This window comes from Callithrix jacchus, chromosome 20 (assembly GCF_049354715.1).
Source record: "Callithrix jacchus isolate 240 chromosome 20, calJac240_pri, whole genome shotgun sequence".
Taxonomy (NCBI): Eukaryota; Metazoa; Chordata; class Mammalia; order Primates; family Cebidae; genus Callithrix; species Callithrix jacchus.
Window position 1 is genome coordinate 32517322 of NC_133521.1, and position 27636 is coordinate 32544957.

Below are 27636 nucleotides of genomic sequence, written 5' to 3' on the forward strand. Positions count from 1 at the left end.
GAATATTACCCGATGTATATATCAAGTTGTACACCTTAAATACATAGATCCACTATACCTCCATAATGTAGCAAGGGAAAAAAGGCCAAAAAGCTAGTTGCAGCACATGATACTTTTATGTCGTTTTGTAACAAAAACAAAAAAATCAAAGTGCGAACTTAACATTACCCGCAGTTATCTTTAGAATGTGAAATTATGAATACTGTCTTCTTTAATTTTGTACATATATTCTAGTTTAAATACAATTACAGATTTGTGTAATGTCTAAGAGCCAAGTTGTTGTATTTAAGGGGGAGGTGGTGAATTGTAATTCACGGCTAACTCGGAAAAAGAAACAGTGCAGACCAAGGCCTCCTAACAAAGAGTAGACTTTCCTGAGAGTCCCTAACGCCGTGGCCCCGGAGGCTTGTGGGAAGTGTAGTCAGCAGCGTCGACGGCCCACCCCTCCGAGGACCCTGGGAACGGCGCGCGCCCCTATATATGCGCATGTGCAGTGCTGCGAGCGCGCCGCTGGCCGCCCTTCCCCCACCACCGGCCGTGAGTGGGTGACAGAGCCCCCGTCTCCGCGCGTCTTAACCACCCAGCGCCGTGACCCGCTGTGGCACTGGGCCAGGAGTGGAGGCTGCGCCCCCACAGGTACGAGGGGGGCTTCCAGGTAGCTCCGCGCAGCCTGGGGCCGAGGGGAAGGAGATGAGAGATGGGCTCGTGCCCGCGCAGGGTGGGAACCCAAACTTCGGCGACTCGTAGGCGGCGGTGACCCTCAGGGCGGCGTCCGGGGTTGCCCAGGGCCCTCCTCCGAGCGGGGCCGGCGGGGCACGCCTGGCCGAACGTGCGAGGGCGGGGACGGCGGAAGGGAGGCGGCTGCTAGGCTTCGCCTTCTTCTCTTTGTCAGAAGCTGCGCCTCAGACAGGCGGTGAGGGGTTCGGGCCGCGCGGGAGCGAGTCCGGAAGCCGCGGCGGGCACGCGCTCCCAGGACCAGGTCCCGGCGGGGCGGGGCCACACACCTGGCCACGCCCCTACGCCCAGAGCCTCGCGGGTTTGAGGGAGGTCTGGGATCCTGGGCAGGTGCTAGTGGTGAAGGAGCGCCTTGATCCCTTTGTCAGGGGGTCTTTAGTGAGGTGTCCCCTTGATCCTCGCGTCCACCCCGTGACTTCCGCTTGTCATCTCCGTCCCAACCCCAGGAACACCGGAGGCTCAGAAGGGAGAAGTGATTTCCCCAAGGTCTCACAACCCGGTGCTACTTTGTGAGCGGCAGATATTTTTTTCTTTATCTTTTGATTTTACTCGCTGGTAGATTTTGCTGTGTGCACGTTTTGAATTTCTCTCGGATGGAATTTTCTGTTCTTTCCGTTTTTGGCACCCAGAAGTCTTCACTACTTTGAAATACGAAAGTTTTCCCATAATTTTGGTAAAGTCACGCTCTGTATAACTATGTGGCTGTCAACGACGGACCCCATGTAAAATGGTGGTTCCATGTGATTGTAATACTATAGTTTTTATTGTACCATTTCTTTTTCTTTCTTAATTTTTGTGTGGAGGGGGGATAGGATCTCACTGTGCCACCCAGACTGGAGTGCAGTGGTGCAGTCACAGCTTGCATCTCCAGGGTTCAAGGGATCCTGCCACCTCAGCCTCCCAAGTAGCTGGGACTGCATGTGCCTGCCACCATGCCCAGCTAATTTTTTAATTTTTGGTAGAGAGGAGGTCTCACTAGATTGCCCAGGCTGGTCTCAAGCTCCTGGGCTCAAGCGATCCCCTTGCCTTGGCCTCCAGTGTGCTGGGATTACAGGCGTGAGCCACTGTGCCCGGCTGATTGTACCTTTTCTATGTTTAAATACACAAATAGTTGCCATTGTGGTACAGCTTCCTACAGTATTCAGTACAGTGACAAGCTGCTCAGGTTTGTACCGTAGGAGCAATAGGTGTATAGCTAGGTGTGTAGTGGTCTATACCGACATCTGTGTCAGTACACTCTGTGATGTTAACACAATAACGAAATTGCGTAATGACACATTTCTCAGAACCTATCTCTGTCATTAAGTGATTCATGATTGTACTTGAGGATCAGTTGTATTAAAAAAGAAGTGTTGATATTTTTAATGTAATCCGGTTAGTGGTTAGGTTAAATTAGGGGAACGGACACCTCTTTATGGGTCTTCTCATACTCCTTACCATTTGGTTCAGTCCTTTTTGGTTTTTCACCCTCAGCAACATTTTATAATCTTGGTAAAAAATATATATTTTTAATAATTGTGTAGTGTTTTACTGCTAATAGAGATAAAATCTCTTTACTATTATTTTTTTCCCTTATTTGTGTTGCTATTTCCCACTTACTTTGTGTATTTGGGATTTCTCCCCACCTATTTATTCTTGATTAGTTGAGCTAGTATCTATATTTATTATCAAAAGATTTACTCTTTGTAATGTCTAGTATTTGTAATAGTGCCTCCTGAATCACTAGACATTGGTTACTGTGTGTCCTTTTTGTTTCTCTTGGCCAGTTTGCCTAGCAGTTTCTCGACATTATGAATCTTTTTCAAATAACCGGCTTTTGGTTTTATTACATTTCTCAGTTGCTTGCCTGTTTTCAGTTTTAGTGATTTCCGCTCTTTATTATTTCCTTCCATATGCTTGCTTTGGGTTTCATTCCCTATTTTTTTCCTTTCTGATTTTATAAGATGGAAGCTGAGACCATTAATTGAAATTCTTTTTCCTCCTCCTCCTCCTCCTTTCTCCTCCTTCCTCCTCTCTTCTTCCTTTTTTTCTTGCTCTTTTTTTTTTTTTTTTTTTTTAATTTTGGAGACAGTTTTGCTCTGTCACCCAAGCCGGAGTACAGTGGCGTGAACATGGCTTACTTTAGCACTGATCTGGGCTTAATCGATCCTCCCTCCTTAGCCTCTCAAGTAGTTGGGACTACAAGTGCATGCCACATGCCCGGCTGAAACCTTTCTTTTTTAAAATAAACAATTTATTAATGTAACTGTTCCTCTAAATACTACTTTAGCTATATCACTCAAATATTTAAAAAAAATTTTTTATTGCATTTTAGGTTTTGGGGTACATGTGAAGAACATGCAAGATTGTTGCATAGGTACACACGTGGCAGTGTGATTTGCTGCCTTCTTCCCCATCACCTATATCTGGCATTTCTCCCCATGCTCTCTCTCCCCAACTCCCCACCCCCCGCTGTCCCTCCCCTATTTCCCCCCAACAGACCCCAGTGTGTGATGCTCCCCTCCCTGTGCCCATGTTGAACAATTCTCATTGTTCAACACCCACCTATGAGTGAGAACATGCGGTGTTTGATTGTCTGCTCTTGTGTCAGTTTGCTGAGAATGATGGTTTCCAGGTTTATCCATGTCCCTACAAAGGACACAAACTCATCGTTTTTGATGGCTGCATAATATTCCATGGTGTATATGTGCCACATTTTCCCTGTCCAGTCTATCGTTGATGGGCATTTGTCAAATTTTTATATATTTCCTCTTTTTTTTTTTTTTTTTTTTTGAGATGGAGTCTCACTCTGTCACCAGGCTGGAGTGCAGTGGTGCAATCTTGGCTTACTGCAACCTTCACCTCCCAGGTTCAAGCAATTCTCCTGCCTCACCCTCTGAAGTAGCTGGGATCGCAGGCATGTCCCACCATGCTAGTTTTTGTATTTTTAGTAGAGACGGGGTTTCACCATGTTGGCCAGCATTGTCTCTATCTCTTGACCGTGATTTCCCCCACCTCGGCCTCCCAAAGTGCTGGGATTATAGGCGTGAGCCACTGAGTCTAGCTTTTTTTGAGACAGAGTCTCACTGTTACCCAGGCTGGAGTACAGTGGTGCAATCTCTGCTCACTGCAAACCCTACCTCCCCATTTCAAGCGATTCTCCCACCTGAGCCTCCTGAGTAGCTGGGATTACAGGCACCTGCCATCATGCCCTGCTAATTTTTGTATGTATAGTGGAGATGGGGTTTCACCATGTTGGCCAGACTGGTCTTGAACTCTTGACCTTGAGTGATCTGCCCACCTTGGCCTTCCAAAGTTTTGGGATTACAAGCCTAAACCACCGTGCCCAGCCTTTATGTTGTATTTTCATTACCATTCAATTCTAATTTTTTTTAAACTTCTTTTGCAACTTCGTTTTCACCCTTTAGTTATTCAGATTGTATTGCTTAATTTCCATGTCTTTGGAGATTTTCCAGATCTTTTTATATTATTGATTTATAGTTTAATTCTGATTTGGTCAGAATACTATATTACAAATTTCAGTTCTTTTAAATTTATTGTGGTTTGTTTTTGTATTTTTGTTTCATTTTGTTTTAGTAGAGACAGGGTTTTGCCTTGTTGGCCAGGCCAGTCTCAAACTCCTGGTCTCAAGTGATCTGCTGGCCTTGGCCTCCGAAAGGGCTTTACTGGTGGGAACCACTGTGCCACGCCTGTTGTGGTTTGTTTTAAGTTTCGAGGATATGATGATATCTGGGAAACTGTTTCATGTGTATTTGAATAAATGTTGGACTGTTGATAGTAGAATTTTCCTTGATTGATTGAGACAGGGTCTCTCTTTTGCCTCAGCCTCCCTAGTAGCTAAGATTCGAGGTCTTTTGTCTCAACTTACAGAGTAGCTAGGACTCCAGGTGTGCGCCCTGATCCTTTTGTCTCAGTCTCCTGAGTAGCTAGGACTCCAGGTATGCACTGCCACACTCAGCTGATTTTCTTTATTTTTTGTAGAGATGAGGTTTTGCCATATTGCCTAGGCTTGTCTCAAACCCCTGGGCTGAAAGAGTCCACCCACCTTTGCCTCTCAAAGTTCTGGGATTACAGGCATGAGCTACTGTGCCTGACCCTCTTTTTTTGTTATTTTTTCTTTTTTTTTTTTAATTTCCTGACTCCTACAACTAGTCATCCTTTTAATTTAAATGAGGCTATGTTTTTATATTTAAAATAAACTGCTTATAGATAGCACATGGTTTCGTTTTGTTTTTTTCATAGAAGTTGACCTCTATCATTTAATTGGTGTGTTTATACCAATTTATTGATAGAGTTGTATCAAAATCTACCATCTTGCTGTTTTGGTTTTTTTTTTTTCTATTTTTCTCATTTGGTCTTTGTTTCTGTTTTTCTTTTTTTCTACTTTTGGCTCAAGTGGGTCTTTTTTATAATTGCATTTTATTTCCACTGATGTCTTACTGTGTATTTGTAAACATTTAAAGTTTTTGGTTGTTGCCTTAAAGTTTATTGAAACTTTAAAGATTATCATACTGTTTTATGTAGGTATACTTACATCAGTATGCTCCCAATTTCATCCTTCAAGCATATTGACACATGCTGTAAAACCACAAAACTTTGGTACTGTTCTTGCTTTAGATAATCTTTTACAGTGATTAAAAGCACGAAAAAGCATCTATTATATTTATCCTCATTTTAAGCATTCTCAAGAAATTTTCATTTATTTGTGTAGATTCAGGTTTTTGTCTGGTATCCTATTTCTTCTATTTAAAGAACTTCATTAAACATTTCTTCTGGTACAGGTTTACTGATAATGAATTTGCTAGGTTTTTTGTTTGAAAAGATTTTTTATTTCACTGTCATTTTTGAAAGATATTTTTGTTGAGTATAGAATTCTGAGTTAATAGTTCTCTTGCTTTAGTTGCTTTTTTGTTGCTCGTAAAGCACTTTAAGGATGCCATTGCTTTGTTTTCTAGCTTATATAGTTTCTCATGAGAATATGGCTATGATTCATTATCTTGATTTTTCTATGTATAATATGCCTTTTTTCCTCTGGCTACCTTGAAGACTTTAACTTTGATTTTCAGTTGTTTGGATACAGTGTGTCCATGTGTGTTTTTGTTTGAATTTAGTTTTTTGTATTTTCCCTGTTTGGATAAATTGTCTGTGCTTCTTGGACCTGTGGTTTGATATTATTTTTGGAAAATTCTTGCCCATTATATCTTCAAATACTTCTTTTCTCCTCTTGGAATTTGAGTTACATGTTTATTAGATCATTTGATACTGTCCACAGCCCTTGGATGCTCTGTCCTTTCATTTTTTTCTTCCATTTCTCTTTGTGTTTCAGTTTGGGTAGTTTCTTTTGACCTATCTTCAAGTTTACTGAAACGTGTCTTAGCTCTTTCGTCTACTAATCAGCCTGCAGAAAGGTCATCTCTGTTACTGTACTTTTCTTTCTTAGCATTTCCACTGGATTTTTTTCTTGTAGTTTCCATCTTTGCTGGAATTCCCTGTTTGTTCATTCGTGTTGTCCACCTTTTCTAGTAAAGCCTTTAGTATATGAATCATAATTGTGTTCAATTCCCTGTCTGATAATTTCAGCAGTCAAGGATTCTGTTGACTGTTTTGCCTCTTTTAATAATGGATTATCTTTGTCTTGCTTTTATGGGTGTCTGATAATGTTACATTGAAGATAGGTGCTGCTAGTATGATCTTTTCTGCCCTTATGAAGAGGCAAAGGGACTATCCCAGGAGGTGGTATTTTCCCAGGTGGTCTCTAGGGATTTCTAAACAAGTCATTCCAGGAATTGTAAGGCAGATCAGACCTTTAATAACAATGCCTTCCTTTTTTCTCTATTCCAGTTTTGCCTTCATAGTTCTCTGCCTTTACCAAAAACTACAGAAAATGAATAAATCCCAGGTGAGTTGTTCCCCATTTTGCTTTTCATTGCATTTAAGGAAGTTTATAAGGACCCAGAAAATGAAATAGGAAAGTGTGAATGAGTAAAACGCAAGGAAAACATAGTAAGGATAACTGATCAATACCAGCAGCCAAAAAGTAAATTGAGTCATTAAATGTCTTGCCCTGGTTATGAATACTAATTCTTTGGTTCTGTACATTAGGTCTGAATAAATTTTATGGGCCTTCATATAGATAGTGTTTTGGATAGCATCCCCAGAAACAACCAATTTTGAAAGGGTTATCACTTTATCTGTGGTGGTTTCATGTAGCATTCCTCAGTGCAAGTGCAGAAGAATATTGCATGTATTTGGTTTTTCCAGTCAGATCAGCCTAATCCCAGAGAATGCAGTCAGTATGTCGGTCACTATTTAAATTCCCCCACCCCAAGCAGGTACCACTGTCATTACTTTCTTGTGTAGCTTTCCAGAGCTATTTGCACATATTTACACAAGTACAAATAAAAGCACAAACATAAGATAGTGTATTAATCATATTGTTCTGTTCATATGTGTTCTGCTTTAATTAATATATTTAATTTTTTTAGAGCAGTTTTGGGTTTACAGAAAAATTGGGAAATGCAGTATGTTCCCATATACCCCCTCATTCCCAACCTCTGCCCCCAGTTTCCCGTTTTTACTGTATGCATTAATATGTGTATTGTTACAGTTGATGAGCCAATATTGATACTTTAAAGCATGTAGTTTACAGTAGAGATCACTCTTTGTGTACATTCTATGTGTTTTAACCAATATATAATGACATGTATCTGTCATTATGGCATCATACAGAATAGGTTCACTGCCCTGAAAATACCCTGTGTTCTGCCTATGCACCCCTCCCTCCATCTCCCTAAGTCCCTAACACCCACTGATCTTTCTACTGTCTCATCTCCCTAGTGTGTCTTTTCCGGAATGTCATATAGTTGGATTCATGCTGTAGGTAGCCTTTTCAGATTGGTTTCCTTCACTTAGAAATATGCATTTAAGGTTTCTCCGTCTTTTCTTGGCTTGATAGCTCATTTCTTCTTAGTACCGAGTAATATGTCATGATGTGATGTACCACGTTTGTTTATCCATTCACATATTGAAGGAACAGATAAACTTAATTGCTTCCAAGTTTTGGCAATTATAAATAAAGCTGTTATAAACATCTGTGTGCAGGTTTTTTAGGGGCATGTTTTCAGCTCATTTGGATAAATACCAAGGCTCCTGGATCATATACTAAGAATATAATTAATTTTGTAAGAAACTGGCAAACTCTCTTCCACGTGGCTTACCATTTTACATTTCCACCAGCAAAGAATGAGAATTCCTATGGCCTCACATCCTCGCCAGCATTTTATGTTGTCAGTGTTCTGGATTTTAGCCATTTTATTCATTTATTTATTTATTTTTTATTTTTTGAGACACAATCTTCTCTATTGCCCAGGCTGGAGTGTAGTGGCGTGATTTCAGCTCACTGCAACCTCTGCTTCCCAGGTTCAAGCAATTCTCCTGCCTCAGCTTCCCGAGTAGCTGGGTTTATAGGTGTGCACCACCATGACTGGCTAATTTTTGTATTTTTAGTAGAGATGGGGTTTCATCACGTTGGTCAGTCTGGTCTCAAACTCCTGGGCTCAAGTGATCCACCCGCCTCGGCCCCCCAAAGTGCTGGGATTGCAAGCGGGAGCCACTGTGCCTGGTTATGGTTTGTGTTTCAGTCTCTTAATTATATGATTTTGGTTTGTTTCTGAGACAGGGTCTAGCTCTGTCACCTAAGTGGGAGTGCAGTGGTGTGAACATGGCTCACTGCAGCCTCAACTTCCTGGACTTGAGCAATCCTGCTGCGTAACCACTCCCCCACCCCCATCCCAAGTAGCTGGGACTACAGGCAATATGCCACTATGCCCAGCTAATTTTCTGTATTTTTTTGTAGAGATGGAGTTTCACCCTTTCGCTCAGGTTGGTCTCAAACTTCAGAGCTCAGGCAATCCATGTCCACCTCGGTCCCCCAAAGTGCTGGGATTACAGGTGTGAGCCACTGCGCCCAGCCCAATTATGTGTTTTTTAAATCAGTCAGTAACATATGTTTGAAGTATTTTCATATTAGAGCATAGAGAGTTTGCTCATTCTTTTATTCCCAATCTTTAATTGTGTAACACATATACAGAAGAGTATATTAAAACATTAACACTCTTTACATGTGTTATAACAACATGTATAACAAATATGTATCCACTAAAGAATAATAATAAAATGGGTGCCCGTGTATGCACCCAAGTTAAGAAATAGAACATTATCTGTTCTTCATGACAAATTTTCTGATTGAATCCACCTAGTAGATGGCCACTATCTTGATATTTTTCTTAATAGTTCTCTTGCTTTTCTTAAAGACTTTACCGCTTATATATATTTTAATCAATATAAAATTCAGTTGATAAACTATAATTGGAATTAATATCGCTTATATATATTCTTTTTTTTCTTTTTAAAAGATGGGGTTTCACCATGATGGCCAGGCTGGTCTTGAACTCCTGACCTCAAGTGATCCACCCACCTCAGCCTCTCAAAGTGCTAGGATTACAGGCATGAGCCACCGCGCCCGGCTGCTAATATATATTCTTAATATAAAATATAGTTGATAAACTATAACTGGAATTAACATTGTATTGGTTTGCATAATCTTTTGTCTGATTGGTGGAGCGTTTTTTCCTTTCAGACATGTGAGATCTAAAAGATGCACCTGTGGGCCGTTTGTCAAGACTTAGGTTATCATTTATTTTTAAATTACACTAGCTAGTGTTAGCTAAGAAGAAATGAAACCACTCATGTATTGGTGGAGGTAGCATAGAATGATAGAGGCTTACTGGGAGCAATGTGGCAACACCAAGCAAATTTAGCAGTGCAAATGGGCTCTAGAAATTTGGCTACTGTTGGAGCCAGGCCTAGTGGCTAATGCCTGTAATCGTAGCACTTTGAGAGGCCGAGGTGCATGGATCACTTGAGGTCTGGAGATTGAGACAAGCTTTGCCAACATAGGGAAACCTAGTCTCTACTAAATACAAAAAATTAGCCGGGTGTGGTGGCAGGCACATGTAATCCCAGCTACTCAGTAGGCTGCAGCAGGAGAATCACTTGAACCCGGGAGGTGGAGGTTGCCGTGAACTGAGATCAGGCCATTATACCCCAGCCTGGGCAAGAAGAGCAAAACTCCATCTCAGAAAAAAAAAAGAAAGAAATTAATTTTGCTACTGTTGAACAAAGGCTCCGAGGAGAAGATTAACTGAATTGAATTTCTGGGTAGAGCCTGGCTTCGGCTTTCCTGAAAGTTTACGGAAGTCCTGTTTGTGGAAGTCATTGGCAAGGTCATGAGAAGCTTAGGGCTCAGCACAGTTCGGCCATGTGACAGGGTCAGAGTGTAGACTAGGTATTGAATTTTGGTAGGAATATAATTAGAGGGAGTGGGATGCTGTGTATTTTTCTGCATCTTGGTTCACTGGTGAACTGCCACCTCTCGGGAGTAGATTACAGCAGAACACTTCTGTGACGTGAAATGAGTGTCTTCATCTGATCCAAGGCAGTTTGGTGTGGAGGGGAAAGACAGATGTCATCAGAACATGTTCAAGATAAGTACAGATAAGAATCTGGACCAGGCTAACCCAGGCATTCTGCTCTCAGTTTAATAAAAAGTTGGTAGAGTGGCCCCAGGTATCTTGTTGATGACAAACTCTCAAAATGCTAGCTTTTGAATCACTGTGTTTCAGTCTGTAGTACAAGCAGTTTGGGTTAGTAGAGAATCAGCACCATTCTGCCGTCTCCTTTCCACTCCTCCCAGGGATTTTGTTCCACGCTCTCATGTTGATCGTTTATTTGCCGCTTCTCATGCCTCTGTCTTTTTTGGATTACTGTTGTTTTATTGAAGTACATGCTTCAGTAGCTTCTTGAGAAAGGGTTTGTGAGAGATACATTTTTTAGGCTGAATTTCTGAAAAAAAATTTTTTTTTTTTTGAGACAGAGTCTCATTCTGTTGCACAGGCTGGAATGCAGTGGCATGATCTCAGCACACTGCAACCTCCGCTACCCAGGTTCAATCAGTTCTCCTGCCTCAGCCTCCTGAGTAGCTGGGATTACAAGTGTGTGTCCCACACCTGACTAATTTTTTATTTTTAGTAGAGATAGGGTTTTGCCCTGTTGGTCGGGCTGGTCTTGAACTCCTGGCCTCAAGTGATAACGTCCTCCTCAGCCTCCCAAAATGCTGGGATTACAGCCACTGTGCCTGGCCCTCATTCTGTTCTGGTATTTGATTGATAGCTGGGTATGAACATTGTGGATGTGTCCATTCCTCACTTTCATTCTGTCAGTTTTTCTTGATATAATTTGAAGCTATGTTAGTCATGGCATTTATGGTTATGGTTGTGTGCACACATGTGATTCTATTTTCCTTTCCTGATGGTTTTACCTTTTTATCATTTTGGAATGCCCCTGTTTATCTGTGATAATATTCCTTTTCTGATATTAATAAAGCCACACCTAACCTTTTTTTTTTTTTTTTTTTTGAGACCAGATTGGCTCTATTACCCAGGCGGAGAACAGTAGCTTAATCTTGGCTCATAGCAGCCTTCACCTCCTGGACTCAAGTGATCTTCCCAGTAGCTGGGACTACAGGTGCCCATCACCATGCCCAGGGAACTTCTTTAGTTTTCTTTTTGATAGAGATGGGATCTTGCCATGTTGTCCAGGCTGGTTTCAAACTCCTAGGCTCAAGGGATCTGCCTATGTTGGCCTCCCAAAGTGCTGGGATTACAAATGTGAACCACTGTGCCTGGCCCATACCTACTTTTTTAATAATTAGTGTTATGGTATATATTTTATTTTTGCTTCGACCTATTTATGTTCATGTATTTATAGTATGTTTCCCCTAAACAGCATGTAGTTTGGTCATGGTTTTGATCCAGCCTATTTCTCTTCTTTTTCTGAGACAGGGTCTTCCTCTGTTGCCCAGGCTGGAGTTTAGTGGCATGAACACAGCTCACTGCAGCCTCAACCTCCTTGATCCAGCCTATTTCTGCCTATTTTATTTTTTGAGACAGGATTTCTCTTTCTCACCCAGGCTGGAGTGCTGGAGTCCACTGGTGTGATCTTGGCCCATTGCAGCCTCAACCTCCTGGGCTTAAGCAGCGCCCCACCCCATCCCCACTCCTGAGTAGCTGAGACTACAGGCCTGTACCAGTTAATTTTTTTTCTTTTTGTACTAATAGTATCTTGCTATGTTGCCTGGGCTGGTTTTGAACTTCTGGCCTCAAGCAATACCCGACTTGAGCCTCCCAAAGTGCTAGGATTATAGGCGTGAGCTACCATGCCTGACCTATTTCTATCTTTTAATTGATTTATTATTTTATTTGTGATTTATTTTCCCTTTTATCTTTTTTTTAAGTGGTTGCTGTAGAGATTACAGCTTATAATTGTTACTGACCACTCCTGTAATATTTTGCATATGACTTTATAGTTCATCTGAAGTGTTTATGGGTTAACTAATATAGGTCATCTGTACATCTGCTTTTTTGTTTTTGAGACGGAGTTTTGCTGTTGTTACCCAGGCTGGAGTGCAATGGCGTGATCCCGGCTCACCGCAACCTCCGCCTCCTGGATTCAAGCAATTCTCCTGCCTCAGCCTTCCGAGTAGCTGGGATTACAGGCATGCGCCACAATGCCCAGCTAATTTTTGTATTTTTAGTAGAGACGGGGTTTCACCATGTTGACCAGGATGGTCTCGATCTCTTGACCTTGTGATCCACCTGTCGGCCTCCCAAAGTGCTGGGATTATAGGTGTGAGCCACCGTGCCGGCCCACATCTGCTTTTTTGGCTTATCTCTTGATTGTTTTTGTCTTGTCCTTTTTTTTTTTTCCTTCCAAGATGGCCTTGCTCTAAGGCCTTGCCCATACTAGAGTGCAGTGGCTTGATCTCCATTCACTGCAACCTCTGCCTCCTGGGCTCAAGTGATCTCCCACCTCAGCCTCAACAGCTGAGACTACAGGTGTATGCTGTCATGTCAAGCTAATTTTTGTATTTTTTGTAGAGATGGAGTTTCGCTATGTTGTCCAGGCTGGTCTTTAATTCCTGGGCTTAAGCAGTTCACCCGCCTTAGCCTCCCAACCTGCAGGGTTTTCAGCACCACATGCCTGGCCTCATTGTTTCTTGTTTTTCTTTAAAGACAGGGTCTTTGTTACCCCCAGGCTGGAGTATAGTGGCAGGCTCACAGTTCACTGCAGTAATGACCTCCTGGGCTCAGGCAACCCTCCCACCCCACCCGTTTTGAGAAGCTGGGTCCACAGACATGTGCCACTATGTCCGGCTAATTTTTGTACTTTTTTTTTTTTTTTGTAGAGATGGGGTTTTGCTATGTTGTCCTGGCTGGTCTTAAACTCCTGGGCTCAAGCAGTCCTCCTGCCTCAGCCTCCTAAAGTGCTGGGATTACAGCCATGAGCCACTACACCTGGCCCTGGTTTTGCTTTTTCCCATGTCTAGCAGTTTTGTGTGCTGGACATGTATGATACAGAGCTCCTTCTAAAAAATGTTAAGTGTTGTCTGCCAGATAGCTAAATTATTGGCAGATTATTCTGATCCTGTTGGGGCATGTTTTAAGATTTATAGGTGTGGGTCTGTATCGGTTTGCTCATATGCCTTTCTCCTAGGGTATGGTCCGTCCTAGGGCATGGCTTTTCTGGCATTTCAGCTGTTTGCCAGTATCTCTATCTTGCTAGATTCAGACTATGCCAGCTCCTCAGCACCATGCAGCCTCTGAAATCTCTACTCACCTCTCAGTCTCCCAGTTGTTGCTACTAATTCTCTTGGAGGCCTGCCCTCTACCTAAACTTATTAGGAACTAGCCAAAGATCTGAGGTGAATTTTTATGCAGAATGTTAAGGCTTCTCTATGGCTTCCTTAGCTCCATCACCCTGTGTCTTAGTCTGTTTTGTGCTGCTATGAATACTCGAGACTGAGTAATTTATAAAGAACAGAAATTTATTTTCTTGGCTGGGCAAGGTGGCTCATACCTAGCACTTTGAAAGGCCAAGGTGCATGGATCACTTGAGGCCAGGAGTTTGAGACCAGTCTGGCCAACATGGCGAAACCCCATCTGCACTAAAAATAGAAAAATTAGCCAGGTGCAGTGGTACGTGCCTGTAACCCCAGCTACTTGGGTGGCTGAGGCATGAGAATTGCTTGAACCTGGAAGGTGGAGGCTGTAGTGAGCCAAGATCATGCCACTCCAGCCTAGGTGACAAAGCGAGACTGTGTCTCACAAAAAAAAAAAAAAGAAAAATATATTTTTTTACAGTTCTAGAAGCTGAGATCCAAGATCAAGATGCTGGTGAAGGCCTGGTCTCTTCCAAGATGGCACTTTAAATGCTGCATCCTTCAGAGGGGATGAATGCTGTGTCCTTGCATGGCAGAAAGCAAAAGGGCAAAAAAAAGCAGATGAACTTTTTTTATCAAGACCCTTTAGAAGGGTGCCTAATCCCATTCACAAGGGGAGGAGCCTCCATGGCTCAATCACCTCTCAAAGGCCACACCTCCCAATACTTAACTGGGGGTTAAGTTGCAACGTCAATTGTTAGAAGGGACAAAAATATTCAAATCATAGCATTGCCCCCAGATCCCAGTTGTTTTACAGACCCAAACACCAGTTTTTAATTAATTTACTTAATTAAATAAAAATTAGTCTGCCACCACACTCAGCTAATTTTTCTATTTCTCCAGGTTGGTCAGGCTGGTCTCAAACTCCTGGCTGCAAGTGATCCCCCTTCCCCCCGCCACCACCCGGCTGGGCCCCTCAAAATGCTGGGCTTACACGTGTGAGCCACCCTGCCTGGCCAACAACACTCATTTCTGCTTGGGCTTTTGGTTTTCTGTGCCATGGTTCAGCATCATTGTAAATGCGGGGCTCCCCTCATAGACATGCCTTTGAGTAATTGTAGCCCTACAGTGATTGCTCTCCTGTGCTTGCAATTAATTATCTTATTTTTTCCAGTTTTGTTTGCCTCTCTGACAATTCTGAAGATAGCTTTCTGGTGTAGTCAACAGGTCTGAAGGCTTTCAGTCTACTTACTTACAACCTGTGGTCTCCTGAAACTCACAGGCTTTCTCTTTGCACACAGTGTTCTGAAATTTCCTTAGGAATTTTTTTCTTCCATTTTGCCTGGTAGATTATAAGATTTATTTCACAGAAATACAAATAAAGCATATTAGGTTAAACTTTATGAAATATTTTTGTGTATTAAAACAATTTAAAGTAACTTCAATAGGGTTCAACTTTTTTTTTTGAGATAGGGTCTCACTTTGTTACCCAGGCTGGAGTGCAGTGGTGCAGTGCAACGTCAGCTCACTGCAGCCTGGACCTCCTTGGCTGAAGCAATCCTCCCACCTCAGTCGCCCATGTAGCTGGGACTACAGGTGCCTGGCTAAGTTGTTTTTATTTTGAGATGGAGTCTTGCTCTGTCCCCCAGGCTGGAGTGCAGGGGTGCAATCTTGTCTCACTGCAACCTCTGCCTCCTGGATTCAAGCAATTCTGCAATTCAAGCCTCCCGAGCAGCTGGTACTACAGGCACACGCCACCACGCCCAGCTAATTTTTTGTATTTTTAGTAGAGACGTGGGTTTCACCATTTTGGCCAAGCTGGTCTCGAACTCCTTATCTCATGATCCACCCACCTCGGGCTCCCAAAGTGCTGGGAATACAGGTGTAAGCCACTGTGCTTTTTTGTATTTTTGTTTTTTTTTTTTTTTTTTTTTTTTTAGAGATGGGGTCTTGCCCTGTTGCCCAGGCTGATCTTAAACTCCTGACCTTAAGTGATCTACCTGCTTTGGCTCCCAATGTGCTTTGATTACAGGCGTGAGCCACTGCATCTGGTGCAAGTGTGGTTCAACCTAATTATCAACCTATTTTGCTGTCTAGTCAGTACTTAACATTTTGATGTATTTGCTTCCACGTTCGGTATATTGAAGATTTTTTTAAAATGTAATTTCAACTTAGTTTAAATTTGGGGTACATGTGCAGATTGGTTACATAGATGTTTTTCATGATGCTAACATTTGGGTTATGTTTGATCCTGTCACCATATAGTGAGGATAGTACCCGATAGTTTCTGCCTTTGTCCCCTCCTTTCCCTACCAGTAGACCCCAGTGTCTGCTGTTACCATCTTTACGTCCATGAGTACTCAGAGATTAGCTCCCACTTAGAAGTGAGGATATGTGCTATTTGGATTTCTCTTCCTGTTAATTCACTTGGGATAATGCCCTCCACCTGCATCCAAGTTGCTGTAAAGGATACACTTTCATTCTTTTATATGGCCATGGTTTTAAAATTTATATTACTTACTACATTTTAAATGTATTAAAATGTAATATTTTTTATGTTACAAAATTCATACATTAATTTTGTTTCTTACTCTATTTGTATCATATGAGGATCTGCCATCCCCAGCATGCTTTTTTTTTTTTTTTTTGAGACAGAGTCTTGCTCTGTCTCCAGGCTGGCTTGTAGTAGTGTAGTGGCACAATCTCTCTCACTTACTTCAACCTTTGTCTCCTGGGTTCAAGCGATTCTACTGCCTCAACCTCTCTAGTAGGTGGGACTACACGTGGGTACCACCATGCCCAGCTGATTTTTGTATTTTTAGTAGAGACTGTGTTTCTCCACGTTGGCCAGGCCAGTCTCAAACTCCTGACCTTGGGTGATCCACCCACCTCAGCCTCTAAAGTGTTGGGATTACAGATGTGAGCCACCTCACTGGCCTTTTTTGTTGAAAGAGGGTCTTGCTGTGTCACCAAGGCTGAAGTGCATTGACATGATAACTGCTCACTGTAGCCTAGACCTTCCAGGCCCAAGCTGTCTTCCTACCTCAACCTCCCACGTAGCTGGGCCTATGGGTGTGCCTCACAAGCACTACCGAGGTTTTTGTTGTTGTAGAGAGAGGGTCTCACCATGTTGCCTAGGCTGGTCTCAAACTCCTGGGCTCAAGCAGTTCTCCTGCCTCAGCCTCCCAAAGTGCTGGGATTATAGGCATTAGACACAGCACCAGCACTGTGACTCAAAATTTTCTTTATCGTTAAAGCCCGTCTTTCTCTCGTAGAGATAACCAGTATGTTTTTTAATATACATGAACAGGATTATGTGGAATTTGGGGTTATGTTATGTGCATTCTTTTTGAATTCTGTTTAATTACTGACGCTCCTGTGATAGCTTTCTGTGGCGTTTTCAGGCGTTGTTATTTTATTTATATTATAGCTGGGTTGTTGAAGTTTGTATTGTTTTTAAAGTTTGTCTCTTGTAAAAATTATATATAGGTTTTTAAAACTCTGAAGATCTTAGTCTTTTAACAGTTACCCCATGTTAATTTTGATTACTGATTTTATCTGCTTCTCCTTCTCTGCTAGTCTGTCATAATTTATACATTTCCACCGTTTTCAAGGTATTACTTTTTCAGTACTTGCCTATTTTAAACAAAATTTAATCAGAATATTTCTTCCAAACAAGGTGTCTTCTTCCTGCCACAACTTCTAAGTTGATGACACCCAAAAATTAGTTTCATACTTCCTTTCCGTATTTGCATAGTTTTAATGATTTTCTGGTTTGCCATTGCTCTTGTTGCACATCTGATTCTTGCTGGGCTTAATTTTGGGTTTGGTACATCTTTTAATAGTATTAACAATGCCTAACGCATGACATCTACTATGTACTAGTCGTTGTTCTAGATCGGGGTATCAAACTCTGGCACACTGTCCAAATGGGCTGCCACCTTATTTTTCTATGATCCACAAGCTAAGAACAGGTTTTAATGGTTGGGGGGGAAATACCAAGAGTCTGTTATGCTGTGAAAATATGAAACTCAAATTTTAGTTTCCATAAATCAAATTTTATTGGAACGCAGCCACGCCTATTTGTTGACCTGTTGCCTGTGCTTGTTTTTGTGGTATCACAGCCAAGTTGGTTTTAGCAGAGACTACATGTAGCCTGAAAAAAAAAAAAAAAATTATTTACTTGACCCTTTATAGAAAAAGTTTGTCAACTCATTCTAGCTATTTTTAGTGCTTTGAAGATTTGTCTTCTGATCTCCATTGTTTAATTGTCTATGTTGAGAAATCAGCTGTCAGGTTTTTTGTGCCTCTGAAGGCAATACCTCTTTTTTTCAAGACAGAGTCTTGCTGTTGCCTGGGCTAGAGTGCAGTGGGGCGATCTCAGCTCACTGGAATCTCCACCTCCCAGGTTCAAGCAATTCTCCTGCCTCAGCATTCCAAGTAGTGGGATTACAGCCACCCGCTACGTCCAGCTAATTTTTTGTATTTTTAGTAGAGACATGGGGTTTTACCATGTTGACCTGGTAATCTGCCTCCCCTCGGCCTCCCAAAGTGCTGGGATTACAGGCATGAGCCACTGGACCTGGCCTCCTCTGAGGTTTTAAATCAGTTTTGTTATATGCTGGAGTGTTTTTTTGTTTTTTAATGCATTTATTGTACTTGGGGTTGGTGGTGTTTAAAACTATAGCCTGGTGTGAGCTATGTTGGGAAATTCTCAGCTATTATCTCTTCAAATACTGTTTCCACTGCATTTTGCCCCTCCTCCTGGGACTCCTGCTGCAATTTTATTAGACCGTTTTACTTTATCTTTCTTTTAGGCTCTTTCATGTACATGCTGCATTGCAGTCATTTGCTGACATCTTTTGACTAATCATTTCTTCAGCTGTGTCTGTCCTGAATCCAACCATATATTTTTTAAAAAAATTTTTCTACCACTTTTATGGCTTCAAGGGCAGGGGGGATGAAGGGACAGAAATCCTTACTTGTACCTGGTATTTCATAATTCGAAGTTTATTTTCTGCCTTTAAGTAAGCAAAGTTAACTCTTCAATATCACAGAAATAATGCCTATGTGAGCTTTATCACCACACTGGTAACACTGAATATCTAATGTGCTTGGCACACAGTACACGCCTTGAGAGCAGAAAGAGCCATTTATTTTTTGAGACAGAATTTTACTCTATTGCACAGACTGGAGTACAGTGGTGCAGTCTCGACTCCCTGCAGCCTCTGCCTCCCGGGTTGAAGCAGTTGTCCTGCCTCAGTCCCCCAGGTAACTAGGACTACAGGCATATGCCATCATGCCTGTCAACATTTTTGTATTTTTAGTAGAGGCAGGAGTTCACCACGTTCGCCAAGGTAGTCTTGAACTCCTGACCTCAGGTGATCTGCCCACCTCAGCTTTCCAAAGTGCTGGGGTTACAAGCACGAGCTACTTGACCTGGCCAACAGTGTTTTGAGATACCTATCAAATAGGACAGTGCCAGAGCTATAGGGGAATCTGAGCCATAGGGGAATCTGAATGAATCTCAGCTGTTTGTAAAGATATATTTTGGAAGAAGTGAACAAAACAGTGAACAAGATGTATCGTTGGTGTTAATTTTCATGGTGAATGACCTGTAAAGTTTTCATCTATTCTTTCTATACCAAATGATCATCTTAGGATGAGTAACAATGTGCCCTTTCAGGGATCAGTTTCATTCACGGATGTGACTGTGGACTTTACCCAGGAGGAATGGGAGCAACTGGACCCCTCTCAGAGAATCCTATACATGGATGTGATGCTGGAGAATTACAGCAACTTACTTTCAGTGGGTAAGGACGGTTTTCAGGTACAGCTCACTGTTTGCCTAGAGGTGTTAATGTCCCATCTCAGTGACCAGAAATTATGAGCTTCCAAATTACTGTTTTTGGCCTAACTCTTCAGGTGTTAAACCTGCGAGATCGTGCAGCCTTTGAAGCTCCATCTCCTTTTCTTTTAAAGCTTTTGAAGTCTAGGTAGTTAGGAGCTATGTCTCATTAGTAAATTGCTGTCAAGCCGTATGTGATTTTCAAGTTGGAGCAATGAGAAGAGTTTTGGGTAGCATAGAGTTGTCAATTCAGAACGTTTTAGGGGAGATACGACAGGAGAAAGTGAGAATCAGAAGCCAGGGGAATGAATATCCAGGGGATTATGAGCTCAGTACCTTTCAAATACTTTTCAGGAAACTATTTTTCAAATCCCTAACCCCCTAACCATAGCTGAGGACAGATGCTGTACCTCAGCTCTCTGAATCATACCTCCAAATATCCATTTCTCCCTGCGTCCCTTTTTTTCCTGTTTAACCTTACAGATATTTGCCTCTTATACTTGAACCCTTCCCACGTTAGCCTTGAGTACCTGAGACCACAGACACACACCACCATGATCTGCTAATTATTTTTTTACTTTTGTAAAGACAAGTTCTCTGTAGAACTCCTGACCTCAGGCCAGGCATGGTGGCTTGTACTTATAATTATAGCCCTCTGGGAGGCCAAGGCGGCTGGCTCACCTGAGGTCAGGAGTTCAAGACCAGCACAACCAACATGGTGAAACCCGATCTCTACTGAAAATACAAAATAAGCGAGGCATGGTGGCATGTGCCTGTAATCCCAGCGACCCAGGAGGCAGAGGTTGCTGTAAGCCAAGATCATGCCTTTGGAGTCTCTGTTGCCCAGGCTGGAGTGCATCTGAAAAACAAAAACTCCTGACCTCAAGTGTTCCTCCTGCCTTAGCCTCCCAAAGTGCTGGGATTACAGGCATGAACCCTGTTCCTGGTTAGATGATTTTCTTTTGGATATATAGCCAGTAATGGGATTGCTGGGGCAAAGGGTAGTTCTGAATTCTTTGAGAATCTTGACTGTTTTCCAAAGTGGTTGAATTAATTTAAATTCCAACCAACAGTGTATCTTAGCCTTGCCAAAATCTGTTGTATGACTTTTTAATGAGTCTGCGTAACTGGATCCTTAAGATTCTGAACACATTAAAAGTAGGCTGGGCCTAGTGGCTCATGCCTGTAATGTTGAGAGGATCCCTTGAGCCTAGGAGGGCAAGGCTGCAGTGAGCTATGATTGTGCCACTGCACTCTAGCCTGGGCAACAGAGGGAGGCCCTCCCAAAAAATAAATAGGAATGGAAAAAAAGTTGGATATGATGGTGAAAACAGGTTCACTGTCCTAACAACTTCAGTAGAAAAAAAGCAGTAAAACCAGCAACAGTCAATGATCTGTTATAAGGGGTGTATATTTCTTAGAGAATATGTATTTCTGGATTTTACCAACCATTTTCAACAGTCTGACTTAGAGATTTAGAGCTCTGCTGTATGGTTGTCACTGCAAACCTATGAAGTGCTGCTTTCTGGAAATCATTTTGGTGAAGAAAAAAGGGGGAAAAGCTTAGAAGCATGCAGAGTGGTGCTGGTTCTACCATGGTAGCCTGAGTTTAACAAATCGTACTGTTACTCTAGAGATCTGCCCAGGTATTTCCCCTTAACTGCCTCATCTACTTACTTCATTGGTCTCTGTGCTAACTGCACCGTGTCTTTAGAGTGCTGTGAATCTCCATCCCTGGAATTGCCAGCCTTCTCATATTATTTGTGTTCTGTCTTCTGTCTTATTTCACCTGCTCTACCCAGTTTAAGGTTATTTTGTCATCTTGCATTGCTACTTGTATTCATTTGGTTTGGTTTTGTTTTTAAACCACAAGCTATTTTCTTTCCAAGGTTGAAAGGAAACATTTGCGCTGGTAATTTTTATTTTTTTGAGAGAGTCTTGTTCTGTTGTCCAGGCTGGAGTGCAGTGGCAGAATCCTGGCTCACTGCAACCTCCCCCTCCTGGGTTCAAGCGACTCCCCTGTCTCAGCCTACCGAGTAGCTGGGACTATAGGCATGTGCCACAACACCCAGCTAATTTTTATACTTTTAATAGAGACGAGAGTTTACCATGTTAGCCAGGATGGTCTCTATGTCCTGACCTTGTGATCCCCCTGCCTCAGCCTCCCAGAGTCCTAGGATTATAGGTGTTAGCCACTGTACCCAGCCTGGGAATTTTTTAATATTTGGGAGACTCAGTCCCAAACTTAAGAGTCAGCCCTGTGATAGAACACCTGTGAAGACTTCCCATTCTGTAACATTACAGCAGAGGTGTTCACAAGGTTCTTTTCACTGTGCTCTATCCTAGAGGTGTGGAAGGCTGATGACCAGATGGAGAGAGACCACAGGAACCCGGACGAGCAGCCGAGGCAATTTATAATTCTTAAGAACCAAACCCCGATGGAGGAAAGAGGTGATCTCTTTGGAAAAACACTTAATCTGAACACAGACTTTGTTTCTTTAAGACAAGTACCCTATAAATATGACTTATATGAAAAAACCTTGAAATATAATTCAGACTTGCTTAATAGTAATAGAAGCTATGCAAGAAAGCAAACTGATGAGTGTAATGAATTTGGAAAAGCACTTCTCTACCTGAAGCAAGAGAAAACCCACCCTGGAGTAGGATATTCTGAATACAATAAAAGTGGAAAAGCCCTCAGTCATAAATCAGCCATTTTTAAACATCAGAAAATAAAAAATTTGGTTCAACCTTTCATTTGTACATACTGTGACAAGGCTTTCTCCTTTAAGTCACTCCTCATTAGTCATAAGAGAATACATACCGGAGAAAAACCGTATGAATGTAATGTATGTAAGAAAACCTTCTCCCATAAGGCCAACCTCATCAAACATCAGAGAATTCACACTGGGGAGAAACCCTTTGAATGTCCTGAATGTGGAAAAGCTTTCACCCACCAGTCAAACCTCATTGTACATCAGAGAGCACATATGGAGAAGAAGCCCTATGAATGCAGTGAATGTGGAAAGACATTTGCCCAAAAGTTTGAACTTACCACACACCAGAGAATTCATACAGGAGAGCGACCCTATGAGTGTAACGAATGTGCAAAAACCTTCTTCAAGAAGTCAAACCTTATCATACATCAGAAGATTCACACAGGGGAGAAACGCTATGAGTGCAGTGAATGTGGAAAATCCTTTATCCAGAACTCACAACTCATTATACACATGAGAACTCATACAGGAGAAAAGCCCTACGAATGTACTGAATGTGGCAAAACTTTCAGCCAGAGGTCAACTCTTCGATTACATTTGCGAATCCACACAGGTGAGAAACCATATGAGTGTTCTGAATGTGGGAAAGCCTTTAGCAGGAAGTCCCGACTCAGTGTCCATCAGCGAGTTCACATCGGGGATAAACCTTGAAATTCCAACCAGGTTGTACTGTGGAAAACCTTCCTGCCAGAACTCTTCACGTGGGTGAAAATCCTCATGAAAATATTGAGGGAACATGGGAATTCATACTGAGATGCAATCTCTCAACTCAAAAATGTATGAAAAAATAGGATCCCATGAGAACATTATACTGGAAGTTATATGTGATACCCAGCTTGAAGAATACGTATCAGAATATATCCAGTTGTAAATAGCCATACCCAGTTGTACTACAATGAGCTCTTTAAAATCTTGAATGAATTGAGTATTGTAGACAGCAGCATAAGAGATATACAAACAAACAGTATCTTATGAATTTAGTAGTAATATGTGGGTATGCCACAAAAGTTGTATGTTTTAGATCTGCACATGTAAATTTAGCATAATCACTGGGAATCTGAAATTCTTGTCCTCTGCAGTAATTAGGACATAACAAGATTTTTCCATACTAAACATCACATGTGTTTTTCAGTATTTCTACAATCCAGTATGTATTCCACATGAAATGCGTAACAGATTTAAAGTGGCATGGAACCTCTGTCTTTCCCTACTGCTTGCTGGCATATATAAATTGGTATGAACATTGTTCTTGAGCTGCCTCTTACGAAACAGAAGACAGTGTTGAAGTTTTACCTGCTTTGGGTTTGCTGAAGATTTTCTAGAAGCATTATTTACACAAATATGCACATGTGAAATCATTGATCTATAGCATGAAGGAGGCAGACGTGGGCTGTACTACTCAGTACGCACCACAGAGTAAGAGTTTGCCATGTAAAGACAATATTCCCATTCATCACGCTTTTATTTTCCAGTGGGATATCTGCATACAGCTGCATGTCTATTTCCAAAACGTTGCGTAACAGAGACCACCTGTTTTTGTCTTTCCTTAATACATAAATCGTCTAGCAAAAATGGTAGGATGCTTCTATAGTTCACAAATGTTATATTTCAGAGACTTTACAGGAAAAATTATTTTAAATAACGTCAACTGTTTCATTGCTTTTTAAATTTTTCATGTGTATAACCCCCTTTAGAAATGAATTTTGACAGCATTTTGTTGTTTAAAGGAGGCATTTCTTCTTTCTTGGTTTCACTACTGCCAACCTAAAACATTTCCCATTGGAACGTGACTTAGTGTAAGTTATTACCTTTCCGTTACATGTTTACTCTTTATATAGTCAGATTTTTCAGTGGTCTCCATATATTAACAAGAATTTTTTTTTTTTGGTATAACTCAAATGCTATTATAGACTTGATTTCAGATTTTCAAGTTCAGCCTTTCCCTATCAATCCCACATCATGTATTGGGAATTATAAATGGCAACCAAAAACGTGCTTTTAAAAATTATTTTTGGAAGTCATTGATGTGCTGTGACAATATATGAATTCGAGTGATATTCTGAACACATTTAAACTGAACATCCATAGCCCAGTAAGTTTTTTTCTAAGTTTTCATCTTACCTACTCACAAAGAAGCAGGGGAAAAAGCTATTTTCAGACGCTGCTATTAGAAATGTAAATTGTTACAGCCTCCTTGGAAAACAATGTGACTTTGTGTTTTAATATTTATATTCTCTTCAACCTAGGAATCTCCTGGGAATCTATCCCTAAGGAAAAAAAGTGCCAGTACTTAAGATTATATGTTTACTAATGCATATTGTATTTTTGGGTAAGGACCAAAAATAAGTCACTAAGGGAATGGATGAATAAATTGTGGTAAAAACATACCATGGCTGAATGGTATTTCCCTGAGAAGAATGTGTGGGAGCAAACACCAAACTCCTCTAGGTCAAATGAGGAAAGCAAGAGTGGGGAGGGGAGGGAGAGGTGAGAGTGTGTGTGTGACAGTGTGTGAGGGAGTGTGTGTCTGAGAAAGTGTGTGAGACAGTGTGAGAAAGTGTGAGACAGTGACAGTGTGTGTGAGATTGAGTGTGAGTGACAGTGAGACTGAGTGAAAGTGAGACTATGAGAGTATGAGAGACAGGGTGAGACTGAGTGTGAGTGAAGGTGAGACTGAGTGGGTGTGTGTGTGTGAAACTGACAGTGAGAGACTGAAAGTGTGAAAGTGGGAGAGTGTGAGGGAAAGTGTGAGACTGAGTGGGTGTGTGTGAAAGTGTGACTGACAGACAAAGTGAGTGTGAAAGTGGGAGAGTGAGGGAAAGTGTGAGACTGAGTGGGTGTGTGTGTGTAAGTGTGACTGAGACAAAGTGAGTGAAAGTGGGAGAGTAAGAGTGAGTGTGAGGGAAAGTGAGACTGGGTATGTGTGTGAAAGTGTGACAGTGACTGAGACTGAAAGTGAGTGTGAAAGTGGGAGAGTAAGTGAGTGAGGGAAAGTGTGAGACAGGTAATGAGAGCAACAGAATGGAAGTGTGAGTGAGCAAGAGTGAAAGGGAGTGTGAGTGAAAGACGGAGACATGAGACTGAGTGAATGTGACAATGAGCAAGTGTGTGTGTGAAAGGGAGTGTATGAGAAAGTGGGAGAAAGTGACTGAGGTAGTGTGACAGGGTGTGAGTGTGAGTGTGAGCATGTGTGAAAATGAGAATGTGATTGAGTCTGAGTGTGACATACATGTGTGAGACTGAAGTGTGAGACGTGTGTGAGTGTGAGTGATAGTGTGACGGAGTATGTGTGAGCGTGTGTGATTGTGAGGGAATGTGTTAGTGTGTGTGAAAGTGAGCGAGGGGGAGTGTGAGGTAGTGTTAGTGATTGAGCGAGTGAAAGGAAGTGAGCGAGTGAGTATGAGTGTGAAAGTGCATGAGAAAGTGAGAATGTGTGTGTGTGTAAGAGAAAGTGAGACTAAGTGTGAGGGAGTGTGAGAATGTGTGACTGAGTTTGACAGTGTGTGTGATAGTGTGTGAGTGATAGTGCGTGAGACAAAGTGTGAGAGTGTGTGTAGCAAATTGTTAAATAAAAACCTTATATACGTGTGTCTTTGTATAGGATTTTATGGGCCTAGTGAATAGAATTCCTTCCATTTTTAACCTGTGGACCTCACCAGCTGTATCAGTGAGGGCTCTAATAGTAAACTGAATTAGGCCCATATGAAAGGATGACTAGGAGAATGAGAGAAGGATTAAGGGAACAAACAACGGATGGTAAGGTATCTGGAGACAGCAGTACCAGGAACCTGTTGTCTCCCAGGGATAAAGGGAAGAGATGGTGTTTGAGAGCCCAGTGAGAGCTAAAACGTGGAAGAAGGTCTGTCTGCTGTAGGAGATAGAAAAAATAGAATATTTTTTTTTAAAGTTGTTTTTGTTTTTAATTAAGACAGAGTCTTGCTCGGTTGCCCAGGCTGGAGTGCAGTGATGCGATCTCAGCTCACTGCAACCTCCACCTCCTGGGTTCAAGTGATTCTCCTGCCTCAACTTCCTGAGTAGCTGGGATTACAGGCATGTGCCACCATGCCCAGCTAGTTTTTATATTTTTAATAGAGAGGGGGTTTCAGCATATTGGTCAGGCTGGTCTTGAACTCCTGACCTTGTTATCTGTCCACCTCAACCTCCCAAAGTGCTGGGATTACAGGCGTGAGCCACTGCACCTGACAAAAACAGTCTCTTCAGTAAGTGGATGTTGAAACTCTATGAAGATGCAGCTACTGTGAGAAACACAGAACTAACACTGGAAAGGGCGGGGGGTGGGGGTGGGGCGCAGGGTGCTGGGAGCGGCAGCCCTTTGTTGCTCAGTCTCCTGCAGATGCTTCCATTGACTAAACCTGATCAGAACCTGGGGGCTACCATCTTGCTGGGATATAGCAGGGTAGAAGGATGGAAAATGGACTCAGAGGGCTGAGATTAACCATCAGTGAGGTTATCTTGATAAGAACAGTTACAAAGGAGTGGTGGGCAGGGCAAATCTAGGATTCAAGATCACACTGGAAATGAACTATGAATAATGGGCAAAGTGTTAAGGACTGAAAAGTCTGAGATTTTGCCCTACTTGCAAGGTAACAAGTTAACGGACCCGTTTCACAGATGCTGGCAGAAAACACACTACTGACCTTGAATACATATTCGCTGGGTGGAGTTAAAGGAGAGGAGCTCCAAGTTCAGGGACCCCAAATCAAACTGGTCTACGAGTCCATCTACCAAACCTCCATCTGGATGGAAGACATACTGGATGCTTAACAAACCACTGATCTGGAGAGCGAATTACCTATCGAAGGCCATTCATCCTGAAAACAGCCTGTAACAAAAGCCATCACCATCTGTACTTGTAAGATAGGCAGAAATGTGAGAAACCCATGGAGAATTGTCTCTCAACACAGACAAATGGATGGGTAACGGAAGAGATGTGGGCTTCTGAGGGTTGTGGTGTTTTAAAATATCAGAAATTCTAGGGTAAATTTATGTACTCACAGGAATGACAAGTAGAGAGAAAAGTTGACACTGCAGGAGAGAAGGAGGGTGCACTAGAGTAGGGTCTGAGCAGAGAAGACACTGGGATTCAGGGTGCTAGTGAAGAAGGCAGACACGAGCACCAACCAGGAGGAAGTCAGTGTGGGCAGAGAAGATGCAAGAGCTCGTGAATGTTCTTGTCTGATTATTTGTTCTGTTAAATTGAAAACATGGTTATTAGCTGAAAGTGAGGATGGTGGAGGTGACAAGAGAGGTTTAGGGGATAGAGGAGAGTGAAAAAAAATAAGGAAATACATGATACACTAAAAGCCCACGAGGTTAGTGGGCATGAGTTTAACATAACATCAATTATCAGGGTTGTATGTTCAGTTCCAGCCATACTCAGCAGGGTTGGATTTAGCCTGGATTGACTGGTGTGCAATACATGATGAACCAAGGGACTTAAGCTGGTCGGGTGAAGAGGCACAACTTGAGGGAGAGAA

General features: G+C 42.0%; 1 protein-coding gene across 4 annotated transcripts; it reads left to right on the forward strand.

Moving 5' to 3' along the window:
• The first annotated feature begins 504 nt into the window (after positions 1-504).
• ZFP1 (ZFP1 zinc finger protein) lies at positions 505-24523 on the forward strand. 4 transcript variants are annotated; one of them, XM_078357762.1, is made up of 4 exons: positions 505-655; positions 6577-6634; positions 19200-19326; positions 21708-24523. In XM_078357762.1, the coding sequence occupies exons 2-4, from the start codon at positions 6620-6622 to the stop codon at positions 22787-22789; spliced, it is 1224 nt and encodes a 407-aa protein (XP_078213888.1). In that variant the 5' UTR covers positions 505-655; positions 6577-6619; the 3' UTR covers positions 22790-24523. The 4 variants fall into 4 exon arrangements, with proteins under 4 accessions (XP_078213888.1, XP_008984459.1, XP_035137689.1 ...); XM_008986211.5 differs by having other exon boundaries at positions 505-636; XM_035281798.3 differs by lacking the exon at positions 19200-19326 and having other exon boundaries at positions 505-636.
• The last annotated feature ends 3113 nt before the right edge of the window (positions 24524-27636 follow it).